General features: G+C 45.3%; 1 protein-coding gene across 1 annotated transcript in view; it reads left to right on the forward strand.

The window, feature by feature from the left end:
- The window catches only part of NEURL1 (neuralized E3 ubiquitin protein ligase 1), a 113549-nt gene extending 108782 nt beyond the window's left edge, over positions 1 to 4767 (forward strand). The window contains exons 4-5 of the mRNA XM_044660170.1: positions 3106 to 3252; positions 3745 to 4767. Of these exons, the coding sequence (XP_044516105.1) occupies positions 3106 to 3252; positions 3745 to 3989 (392 nt within the window). The 3' untranslated portion in view covers positions 3990 to 4767. The remainder of the gene's footprint in view (positions 1 to 3105; positions 3253 to 3744) is intronic.
- The last annotated feature ends 8327 nt before the right edge of the window (positions 4768 to 13094 follow it).

Here is a 13094-nt window from a genome sequence, read left to right on the forward strand (position 1 = left end):
GGTCAGGGTCGGGGCTGAGAGTCAAGGTGGGCTAGAGTGGACGGTCTGGGAAGGCTTCCCAGAGGAGAGCTTGAGGCTGAGCCTTGAAAGTACAGATCATCTGTTTGGAGCAGCAGGGATACGTATGCCTCCTGGGGTTGGAGGGGTGCAGAGGAGGCAGGGGAAGGCACCTAGGGCCCCCCACTTCCATGCAGGATTTTTGCCCAATCACTGCCAGTATTGCCTGGACTCTGGTTTTCTGCTCTCCACTGTCTGATCAACCTCTATCAAGTACCTGCTGGGTACAGTTCAATGTGAAGTGCTGGGGAGATACAAGATTTAGGGGAGGCACAGCCCCTACCCTGTGGATCTCTGAGATAAAACACGGGGCCCCTTTTCAGGGCCCTGCCTTTGGGGTTTAACCTTTTGAGTCTCATGTGCTGAGAATTTCAGGACAGAAGAACAGAGGGAGCCTTGGAAATTGGGATGAATTTGAGAGTAATGGCTCCCTCCTCTCTTCCTCCTCCACTATGAATTGTTTTCTTGGAGGAGGAAGAAGCCTCTGTAATCAGATTATTCAGAGTGCCTCAGTTTCTCCAGGAGTATACAAGTCAAGGGGCAGTAATGTCTGCTTTGACTGCCTCATCAGAGAATGGAAATGAAGGAGCTTTATTCCTTCTTCCTGGCTGGGTGGGAATGGGGCTTGACTGGTCCAGGTATAGGTAGGTGTCTCTCCATCTGCCCTTTATTCTCTGAGTGGAGAGAAGGATGAAAAAGGGGCAGGCTGTCAAATTGGATTTGTTAAAAGCAACCTCTGTGCAAATTAGAGGATCCTATAAAAGAAGTGAGGATGGGAGGAGAAGAAAACAGATTTAGTTGGAATGTTGCCACGTTGAGTCCATAAGAAATCACTGTGGGGGCTGCGAGGTGGCACAGTGGATAGAGAGCCAGGTTCTGGGTGCAAATCAGCCCCAGACATTTCCTAGCTGTGTGATCCTGGACAAGGCACTTAATCCCCATTGCTTAGCCCTTACTTCTCTTCTACCTTGGAACTTTTATTTAGTATTGATTCGAAGGCAGAAGAAAGTAAGAGTTACAAAAAGAAAAAGAAATCAGCTTGAGCTTCACTTTTCCACCCCAAGACAAGAGTTGCCCAATTGCCTATGAGGACTTCCATTAAAATGAGTCCTCCACGGCAGGAAGGATCAATGGATGCAGCATGGAGAATGGGGTGGTGGGGGAGACCTAGGTTCCCCACACAAGGCCCAGCTAGAATGTTTCCAACACAATCTTTGCTTTCCCAGTATGTTGGAGAAACCCCTTTCCAAATCGCCGTGTCTCTGGTGAGGTTCTTCAATGTTTCTATTGGCTAGAAATGAGTGCTTGCTGTGTGGCCTTGGAAATGACTCAGCCCCTCTGGGCCAGGATGCTTCTTTCCTTCCCCTCCCACCTCGGGACCATCTACCTCCCAGGAAGGTTATCAGGATAAATGAGCTAATTGTGCTGAGACATCTATAGGTGCTTAAAGGAAGGATATTATACTACTACAAAATATCGAATTTTCTCAGTATTAAAGGCATCTCTACTGCTGCTCTCAGGAGTGAACACTTGCATAGTGAGTGGGGTACAGTGGGGTTGGGGAAAGAGGAAGTAGGTTAGGAGGAAAGGGAAAGAGGAAGTTTCTTTTAAGTCTAGATTGAAATAGAAATAGATTAATTTGCAGAGGAGATCTGGCTTAAGGTGGGTATTGGAGGAGAGAAGGAGCATCCTGAGCCATTCACTTAAGTCAGTGAATTCAATGACAGGAGACAGAGGAACTGCTGGGATAGATAAAGGTAGAGAGAGATGGAGCTAGAGAGAGATATGCATGTAGAGAGATAGAAATAATTCTAGATTGTTAGAGATAGATATAGATAGATATAGAGATAGGTAGATACAGATAGAGATAGAGATAGACAGATAGAGATAGAGATAGATACAGATACAGATAGAGACAGAAATAGATATAGATAGATATATAGATACAGATATACATAGACAGATATAGATATAGATACAGGCTGATAGAGATAGATGTAGAGATAGATATAGAAACAGATTTAGAGATAGATAGATATAGATACAGATATATAGAGTTAGAGATAGAAATAGATATAAACACAGATATAGTTATAAAGATAGATATAGATATAGAGTTAGATATAAATAGATATGTAGATAGATATGGATATAGACAGATATAGATAAAATGGATGGATGGGTAGAGAGATAGATGGATGGATACATAACATAGAGAGAGAGATGGATGGATACGTAGATAAAGAGATGGATGGATACATAGATAGAGAGATAGATGGATGGATACATAACATAGAGAGAGATGGATGGATACATAGAGAGATAGATGGATGGATACATAGATAGGTGGATGTACACATAGCTAGAGAGATAGATGAATGGATGGATGGATAGATGGATGGATAGATAGATAGATATAAATCTATAGATACAGGAACTCAACAGAAAAAGTGTATCACCCTAAGATACCAGGAAACTTACTTAAAGTTTGCTTTGGAAGAATGTTTTGCTCTACAAAAGGCTATCTTTCTCTGTCTCTGTCTCTCTCTTTTTGGGCAAATAAGCATCAGTTTACAGATCCTTAATTAGCAGCCAGGAGTACCAGGCACAGAATGAAGACATCCTACCCACGATAGGAACCAGGGAGGATAGAGATAGGCTTTGATAGGAGGGTAGCCGCCCACCATTCAGGAAACAGGGTTTGATTTACAAAGACTCCTTTTATTCATAATTTCCCAGGAACACAATTACATAAAGGGAAACCTATTCTGTTGACTGAGACATTTGGTCTTCATCATTTAGGCATTTGGGAGCCATAGAAAGTTTCTGAGAAAGGGAGTGATGTAAACAGTGGAGATGCTTTCACACAGTTATTTCCAGCATTATGTGAAGGCTATTCCAAAAAGCCCCCTCCAGAGGGTCCCAAGCTCCTTTTTCCTCATCAGCTTTATAACCATCTCTGGCGACCGGGGATGGTGTCTGGGGACTGAGCAGGAGGTGACCAGACATGCTCTTCCTTCTTTCTCTTTCTTCTTTCTCTGTCTCTAGGTTCCACCATCCTGGCTGAGAGAGGTGTCCCATCTCTCCCAAGCTCCCCGGCATCTTCACCCACTTCTCCTACGGGTCTGTGCAGCCGGCTCTCTGACCCACTGCTGAGTGCATGCAGCTCTGGACCCCCTGGCAGTTCTCTTAGTGGTGAGTCTGGCACAGGGAAAGGGGTTCCTGTTGAAATAGACCCAGAGATACTCTTTTCTTTCCCCTGGGGCCTTAATCCAAAGTTCCCTTTAGGAAACCACAGTGTTATTATAAAGAGCCCTGGATTTGGGAGCCGGGCTCAAACATTGGCTCTGGGTGACCTTAGGCAAGGCCATCTCAACTGGATAGGCCTCCATTTCCCCATCCTCAAATGAGGGGCTCGACTGGCTGACTGCTGAGGTTCATCCTTAGGCATCCCACGTCATGACGTTTATTCAAGCGTTACCTTCTTTAGACCCTTGTCAGAATCAGAACATCCACTCATGCCAGTCCTCTTGACTCCTTGGCTTGAGTATTCCCTCTTATTTTACAGAGAGGTAAACTGAGGCTCAGAAAGGTTTCAGCAAGATTCCCCAGAATTTTGGAAGCCTGGGGGCTTGGTAACTCCCTTTTCTAATGCTTGTTTCCCTCTGTCTCCCACTCGTCCACCAGGCACAGCCCCCAACTCGCCCATCAGCCTACCCGAGTCACCTCTGTCACCAGGCCCCGGGCCAGGGCCGTGGAGTGACGAGTGCACCATCTGCTACGAGAACACAGTGGACACAGTCATCTACACCTGCGGCCACATGTGCCTCTGCTACTCCTGCGGCCTCCGCCTGAAGAAGACCGTCCACGCCTGCTGCCCCATCTGCCGCCGAGTCATCAAGGACATCATTAAGACCTACCGGAGCACCTAATGGGGCTCCCACTGTCCCCCCGCTCCCACCCGGCCCACGGTGGGACTCTAGCCATCGGGAGGCCAGCTCCGTCCCCAGCAGAGGGCTAGCAAACAGGGACCCCTTTTTCTCTCTCTTTTGGAATCTTTTTCCCTCCTCCTCCATTAAAAAAGCAAAGGAAAGGCTCCCCAGAGGCTTTAGGGCATGTGGGGGAAAAGGGCAGCCCCTCCACGTGACCTCAGCGGCTACCGCAGACATCTCCGGAGTCCAGGAGACGACAGACCTGTGCTTCGGACCTTAATCCACGGGGGGAGGCCCCGTGTCAGGCCCTGTCTGGGGATCCGTGCAAGGGGAGAGGCGGGGGAAATCCAGGGTCTGGAGAAGTCAGGAATGTCTCTCCTCGCTCCCACCCTCACAAGCCATGCCTGACTAGGACTCCGGGGAGGAGGTGATTGGGAGCCAGCGAGCACCTCCTCCCCCCGAGTGCACCCGCCCAGTGTGACCCCTTGAAAAAAGCCTCCTCTGAGTTCTTTTTCAGCTTCCCCTTCCTCTGTCCTCTATGCTCTGTCTTCTTCCTCTCCTGCCATCTCCTCTTCTCTGTGTCTCTCCCCGTCTCTCTCTCCCCCTCTCATAGATTCTCAGTGTTTGCCAGAAGGATGTGGAGCTCTTTGGCAAGAACCTTCAGCTAGAGGACCTCCTAGAGCAGACAGAGGCCACTGGCTGGTGCACATGGCTAGAATGTTGGGTGTGGAGTCAGGAAGACCTGAGTTCAAGTCTTGCCTCAGACTCCCTGGCTGCATCCCCCCCCCCCACATGTTTAAACCTCTTTGGTCTCAGTTTACTCATCTGTAAAAATGAGAGTTGGCCTCATTGGCCTTTAGGGTTTCTCCTAGCTTGAGATTTATGGTTCTATGACCTGTGGGAAGAAAGGATATCTTTGCCTCCTAAACTTCCCCTTCCTCTTCTTTTATGATGAAACTCACAGCTCAGGCTGCTCCTCAGGTATGTGTGGAATTGGGAAGGGGCCATGAGGAATGGCTGCAGACAGAACCAACCCACCAGATTTGGTATCACCTCCTTTAGACTTCTGAGAAGTGGGTTTTAGCAACTCCTGGCTTTCCTCAGGTTCCTGTGACCACGGGGAGAGATGAAGCTCTGCAGTGGCCTCCGAAGACATGAATCATCTCGCCCTGATGGCATTCCTGGCCCCCAGACAGTGGCAGGGGCAGGGGATGTTTCTCCTTAGCTCTTCCCACCTCCTACTTTCTCAGGCATCCTCCTCCCATCATCTCAGTGCCACGGAAGGTATGAGGAGGGGAGGGGGTTACTCGTGACTCAGACCCTCCCCTCCCATGCCCTTCCTTCCCAGTAGTCACTTCCAACTTTGGCCATACCCCAACAGGGCCCATAATCCCTCTTTTGCTCTCTTTTGAGCCTTATTTATTTTTAATTAATTTATTGACTTCCACTAGTTCTCCAACCACCCCCCCTCCCTGCCTCATGATCAGAGGGCCTAGCCTTAGGTGCCATGACATGTGCCAGGCAGGGGCCAGTTGGGTGATAAAAGACAGCTTCATCCCAGATACTCCTCTCTGGGGATGAACCCACTCAGGCTCAAGCATCCTCTCCCCCATCAAAGTCTAACCAAATTTTTTCCTTAGCCTCCAGGAAAGGGGAATGGAGGATGGATGGCCTCCCTCCTAGACAATTCTCTCCCAAGGAGCTTTCAGGTGTTCTAGGTGTGGATTTGGAGTCAAAGGAATCTGCTGCTAATTTTCTGTGCAGCCTCAGTGGCTTAACCTATTTGGGTCTCAGTTTCCTCATCTGTAAAACGAGAGGCGTGGACAAGGGAACTCTAAGCTCCTTTTGGGTTCTTTATGATTCTGGGTCTGGCAGAAGAAAAGCCAGAGGCAGACAAAGCAGGGTTTGGGAGAGCTTTGTTTGTTGACCTCTAAACTAAGGTAGGAGTAGGGTACCCTGGATGAGAGACTTTCCTTGCCCATCCCCTTCTCCTCCCACCCAGAAGAAGGCAAAAATGAATCTTGGACCTCTATTAAATAGGTTTCCAATTGAAAGGAAGTGGAGGTGCATAAAGGCTTTTGATGTCTCCTCATCCCTTTGTTGATCATCCTCTGGTTAGAAGTCCAGAGCTGCCTCCTAGGAGAGAACGTCCCTCTCTGATTTAGGATGCATTGCCTAGGGGTCTGGGAAAAGTTCCATCTTTTACATTACTATCATCTCACCCAAACTCCATCCCCAAGCCTGGCTGGGCTTCTGGATCCCAAGTACCAGTACCAAGTAGGACTGGGTGTCCTCTGGGTCGGCAGGGCTCTTTTCTGCCCTTTAGAGCGGGCAGCCTCTTTGATCCTTTGCTGCTCTCTATCTGTCCACCTCCAGTCTTTTCAACCTCTGCTGCCAAGGGCAGGGAGAAAATGAGAGGAAGCGTTACTGTTCGGTGCAAAGAGCCCTGGACCAGAAGACTGGATTCTAGTCCTGCTTCTGTCCCCAGTTCCCGGTGTGAGCCTAAGCAGAGCACTTCTTTGTGTATGTCAGGTTTCCTCTAAATCCTGGGGGCTGTCCAGTGGATGGTGTCTAAAGTTCCTTCCAGTTATGAAGCTAGATCTTAATTCCAAGATTCTAGCTGTTGGGGGTGGGCTGGGGTTGGAGATGAGGGTCATGGTGAGAGAGATCCTTTCTTGGGTGACGTCTTTGAGATTCCAAATTTGGGAACATCTTTAGGGAGATAGAGACAGGGTTAGGCTGACTTTGTTCTGGGCTGGGATCATGTTCTCATGGTATTCTGCGAATAAAGGAAGAATGGGAAGGAGGAAAAGAAGGCGCCCGCCAGGTTCTATTCCATTTCTTTCTGATGCTATATTCTGTTAGATGCCACCTCCATTGTGTCCTCTGGGTCACCCTGATTGTGAATAAAGGTGATTTAGTGATCCAGCTTCTCAGCTGGCCAGTTCTGGTGTTCTGTCACTGTGGGGCAAGCTATCAGTCAACAAACATTTAGTAAGCAATTGCTATGTGCTCATCCATCCTGGTTTGGGAGAAGCCAGTTCAACAGTTCATTAAACATTTATCAAGCACCTGTTATGTATGCCAGGCACTGTGCTAAGCTCTGGGTTGGGAAATTCCAATTGGACAAGCAATCATTAAGCGCCTACTATGTGCCACCTGGCCTAGGGCAATTGGAAGGCAGAGTGGATAGAGTGTTGGATTTATTGAGTTTCAATCCTGCCCCCAACCATATTAGCTATATGACCCTAGACAAATCACTTCACTTTTCAGCCTCAGTTTCCTCATCTATAAAATGGAGATAATATCTACACCATATGGTTGTCATAGGGATCAAATAACATGTAAAGTTATGAACCTTAAAGTGCTCTATATTCATGCTAGCTAGTCATCAGAGTGGATAGAAGGCAGGAAGACTTGGGTTCAAGTCCTGCTAGTTATATGATCATGGGCAAATCAAACTCTCAATGCTCCCAGGCAACTCTTTTAAGTAAGAGAGGAATTACTGATCTGTCTTAGTGGAGGGACTTTTCTATGCCTGGAGTTCCTTATACAAAGTAAACCACAGATCTGGACACACACACACACACACGCACACAGCAGGTCCCCTCCCCGTGGCAGGAGGGGTACTAGAATAAAATGTAAACGTTTTTGTCCTCAAGGAGTTTGCATTCCACCGCATGGGGGTCTGCATGTGTGCCTGCCTAGGGCAAAGAACATGGTTCTTGGAGGCAGAAAACCTGGACGCTGGCCTGGGGAATGACTGTTTTTTGTGATTATGGCAGAGGTATGAGGGATTCACTGAACTGCTCATGTGTCCAACAGGGACGATAACCCTGCTCTGCCTATTTGTGGGGATCAGATAGGTATGGTATGGAGGGGCAGTCGGGTAAGCCCGGTGGATAGAGTGCCAGGCCTGGAGATAGGCAGTCCTGGGTTCAAATCTGGCTTCAGACACTGCCTAGTTGTCCACTTAATCTTGATGAACTAGCCCTTAAAAAAACAAAAGCAAAAAAACAAGAAAAAAGCAAGCAAGCGTGGGAAACTTGGAAGCTGGCTTTAACTTAATTAGAAAGCATTTTCCACGGTGCTGAGCATATAGTAGGTGCTAGATAAATGTTCCTTCCTATTATGATGATCAAATCACCATCACCAGGATGGGAAAAGGACAGAGAAGGGAGTCTGAGCTGTTTTGTTTTACAATTATTTACTGACTTCCCTGAGAAATGCTGGGGGTGGAAGAATAAGATAAGATGGTGGAAGGGTAAAGCACTGGAGGAATCCCAGAAGAAATGTAGCCCCTCCTGGTGTGTCTGCATGGTGGGGAGAGGGGAGCAGGGGACCCCCAGCCCAAAGATGAGATGAGCCTTGAAGGACAAACTTCCTGGAGAATGGGTAGGATTTGGCTCACAGGGTCAGGGCTTCCATTTTGGCTACTCATTGAATGGCGTGGTCTGCAACGTGAGTTTAGAGTGGGCTTGGAAGAGGCTCAGTGGGACTGGGGGCCCTGAGAAGCCAGACACGCCCGGCAGAGAGGAGGCCTGTCATATGCCAGATGGACAGGGCTGGTTCTGAAAGCTTCAGTACTGGGCGTTTGTGAGGTTAAATAGTACCACCCAGAGGCCAATGGGGGAAATAACAGGATGAAGAAATCTCCAGACCTTGCCCTGGCTAGGAGATCTCCTCCTCGCTCCCGTTAGAAGGTTGCCATGAAGTTCCTTAAGACCATCTTTGTTGACTGGTCCTCCAGGCAACTGATCCATCCCATCCCAGTCATGGGATGATAGGATGGAGGTGGGGGGCTGGGGTAGGTAGGGGTCCTTTTCAGGCTTCTGTTTGGCCAGAGGATCAGGGACCCAGCAGGGCAGTGTTCGGTTTTCCAAGGTCACTGCTTTTTTTTTTTTTTTTTTTTTTTTAAATTAGAAATAGTGCTGATCTATGTGTTAAAGATCGGGGCTGAAATTCTCTCTTGGAGAGAGAGACGTTAACTAGCTCTGAACCCACCTAACTACTATCATGTAGCCCACGTTCTTCCATCTTGTTCATAAAAATAGCACGAGACTTTGCCAAGTTATTTGTTAAAATCTAGGTAAGCCATGCCTGTAACACTCCCTCGAACCATCCGTTTACAGACACCAATCAAGAAAGGAAACGAGGCATGACTTGGACTTGATGAAACTATGCAGACTCCTGATGATCGTTGCCACTTTTTCCCTAGATTTTTGCTAATTATGCCTTTAATATTAAATTCTAGGTTCTCCAACCCCCATCCCCAGCCCCAGGAATCAAAATCAAGCTATTGGGCCTGAGTCTGAAGACTCTATTTTCTCTTTTATGAATATTGGGACAATATATCTTCCAATCTTGTGGCACTTGGTGACTTCAACTTGTCGGGAGAGGTGGCCAGTACACTAGCATTAAGTGCCTACTAGTGTGCCAGGCATTGAGCTAAGAGCTCTATATTCATCTCTGTCTCTCCTATCTCTCTTAAACCTTTTCCTTCCATCTTAGAATCAATATTATGTATTGGTTCCAAGTCAGAAGAGCCATAAGGGCTAGGCAGTGGGGGTTAAGTGACTTGACCAGGGTCATGCAGCTAGGAAGTGTCTGAAGCTATATTTGAACCCAGGATCTCCCGTCTTAGCTCTCAATCCACTTATCCACTGAGCTGCCCCTTTCTGACCTTCTTACAGGACTCTGTACAGACTATATTTGTATTCATTATCTATTGACTGGGTTTCCATCTCTCTTAATCTTAAAATAAAAAAGCAACTTTTGGTTGATGACTTTCCTATATCAAAGTGGATCTATTTAGACACTCCTTCTCACTGCTGTTCCTTTTGTTTTTAGAATTTCATTACTGAGAGCTTGCACTGACTTGTGTGGTGTAGACCAGGTGTATTCTAGACCAGGAAATACTCTTTTTTTCTTCTCTGAATCCTTCAAAATCTGCCCTCTCCAAATCCAGGGTGCATATCAGACTCTGCCTGACTTTCTTCTTCTCTCTTATAAATTCCTCCTTCTCTTTCTACAAATTCTAACATTCAAAATTCATCTCTTTGAACCCTTAAAAAAATCTTTGGGTTGATGAGTTCCCTTTATATCCAAATAGATATGTAGATAACTTCTTTTTCTCCTTAAGGTTCCTATCATTTCTAGCCAACAGAATCAGATCCACAGAGGAAGAGTCCCTCAGGTTCTCCACCTTTTGAAAGATGAAATAATCATTAAGATAAGCAAGAGATCATTAGCTCTTCTCCTTTGGACACAAAAGTTCCAATGGAAATACTGTAAAATGAAGGGATTGGACTAGATGACTTTTGAGGTCCCTTCTAGCTCTCAATCTATGATGCTCTGTCTAGATAAATGAAATCTCTGTTCAATGGGTATCAGGCTAGTAATCTATTTCTATGCGAGTCTACCTCCTTAAATATACAGTGCTATTCTGTACTGTCCTAAACTCCCTACCCTTCCACTTTCCCCCCCTTTTGAAAAACAGATTCCATTCATTTTGAAGTAGGGCATATATTCTCTTCCAGAGTAGTCTCATTGATATCAATGAGGCCAAATTTCCCTTCTGGCATTGGGTTTTCTACCTCACTCGTTACTTTGTACTTATATATATAGACATCTGAGGATATGCACTTTTGACTAGGTCCATTCTTGGATCGTGTCTTCTTGAATTTGAGTGTCTCTGTAGCAGTTCTCTCTGGTTATCTACTTTGGTGGATATGGTTTTCTTCTTCCCTTTTCCCTTTTAGTCAAAGGCTTTTTAGATTGGATTTGAAATACTCACAATCTCACCACTTTGTTAAATGCGCTCTATCACCAGTGAGATTTGTCATTCCTATAATTTTTAGTTGTGGCCAGAGATCCAAATCTCACCCATTTTCTTAACAAGTTATTTACTCCTCAAATTTGCCCTTCTCTTTCAAAACCCTTGTATTCTATTAGCAACAGGGATGAAAAACGCCATCTATGTCTCTAAGGTCTTCAGTTTCTTGCCCAAGGCTTGGCCATTTTTAGCAATGCTTCTAGGCACATCTCTTCCACCTTCGAGAGTTACCAATAAAAGGTAGTAGTTATCTGGTTTTAAAAGCCTTGGGAAGTTCTCTGTGAACAAGGAAAACAGTGAACAGTTTATGAACAAATAGCTCCTTCAGTTCTCTTCATCAAGGGACCTCTCACAACCCCTATCCATTTCTTCTGACTGACTTTTACTAGGTCATCTCCCAACTTGGTGGTACCTGTGGATCCATATCGTCACTCCTTGGAAGAGGACCTTCCTTCTTAGAAAGTCTAGTCCTCTACTCTTCAGGAATAGCATTGAATCTTTTACTTTAATTCTCCAGTGTTCACTAGTACTTTCCCCTTTTCTCCTCTCCCTTCTACCCATCAACATCCTGAAATAGGTTAAGATTCTCTAGAGTTTTCAAAATAATTTTATTTCACTTAAAATTTAATTTTAAAATTGTTTTAAATTTTAAAGCCCCCTTTCCACGAAAAAAGGGAACACTTTATTCTTCTTGATAACTGGAAAACAAATATGTTCCTCAAATCATTTTAATCTTTCAAACCTTGATAGGAGGGAGATCAATCTGTACTTGGTCCTGGTTGAAAGGCGAACGTCACACACTATATTGGTTACTGCAAAATTCTCCTTGCTTTCCACACTTGCTAGAAGTGGGAATCTCAGACTTGATATGCTTGCTAACAAATACCTTGGAGAACTTCTATGGCATGTTGCTTGTGGGAATTTTTTAGATCTGAAATTATCACTCAGCACATTCTTGCTTTGTGACCTTTTCTTGTATTTACTAACTTCATCTTACAATCTTAACTAACTTCTTCTTCTTAAGACTTTTTCCTCAAGTCCTGCTTGAGTCCTTGAGTTCAAATTATCCTACTCGTCCTCACTTCCATCTTTCACCTTCTCTTCAAGTTATTGTTTTAGAACACTTTAAGTTATCATTTTCCCTCTCCAATTCAATTTCTGAACATCATAACTGCTAAACTCTCCAGGTCTCCAAGTCAATTCCTTATCATCTTTTCACTGAACTACAAATCACAGATTTTTCAGAGTTGGGAAGAATGCCAAGCCATCTAAGGCACTGGCTTGCTCTAGGATGTCCTCAGGGAGTGGTCATTCATCCAACCTTTGCTTGAAGATCTCAAGTGATAGGCACCCAAGATAGCCAGTTCTCCTTTCAGATAGCTCCAATTATGAGGCAGTTACTGTTGGTGATGGAGTGCTGGGCCCAGGACATGTTCACATTCTGTCTCTTTTGTTCTTTTTTTCATAACGAAGGTCCAGAATGAGACATCTGAAAACTTGTTAGTCTCACAGAATTTCAAATTTGGAAGAGATCTTATGGGCTACCTAGTTCACTTTCTCACTTCATTTAGGAATATCCTTCACAACACTCTGGACCAGTGATTCCCAAAGTGGGCACTACCGCCCCCCTGGTGGGTGCTGCAATGATCCAGGGAGGAGGTGATGGCCACAGGTGCCTTTATCTTTCCTATTAATTGCTATTAAAATAAAAAAAAATAATTTCCAGGGGGCTAAGTAATATTTTTTCTGGAAAGGGGGCGGTAGGCCAAAAAAGTTTGGGAACCACTGCTCTGGACAGGTCAGTTTCTACACTGATAATTCCAGTAGTGGGGTACTTTGGTATAGTCTTAAGCCAGGAGACCTTGACTTCAAAGATTCTTCAATTTTCAGACACTAAATTGCTTGAACATTGGACTTGGAAGTCAGGAGACTTGGATTCGAATCCCTTTATTGCTGTTAGGTGTTCCACTTTGGGTAAGCTACTTTATTTCTTCCTCACCAGTAAAATGGAGATGATAAAATCCATACCCTTCCTTGCAGATATTTGTAACCATTCACTAAATCTGAGCTATTGGTATTCTCATCAGAATCAATATTGGGGCAGGAAAGAGAAAGCAGATACTGTGAGAGGCAGCATGTCATAGTGTCAAGCTACAACACTAAACTCAAGAGTCATGAAAGACTTGCATTCAAGACTTGCCCTTATGTAACCACCAAGAAATCTTTTACTCTGAGCATCAGTTTCCTCTCCAATAAAATGGAAATACTAG

Source organism: Gracilinanus agilis, chromosome 2 (genome assembly GCF_016433145.1).
Source record: "Gracilinanus agilis isolate LMUSP501 chromosome 2, AgileGrace, whole genome shotgun sequence".
Classification (NCBI taxonomy): Eukaryota; Metazoa; Chordata; class Mammalia; order Didelphimorphia; family Didelphidae; genus Gracilinanus; species Gracilinanus agilis.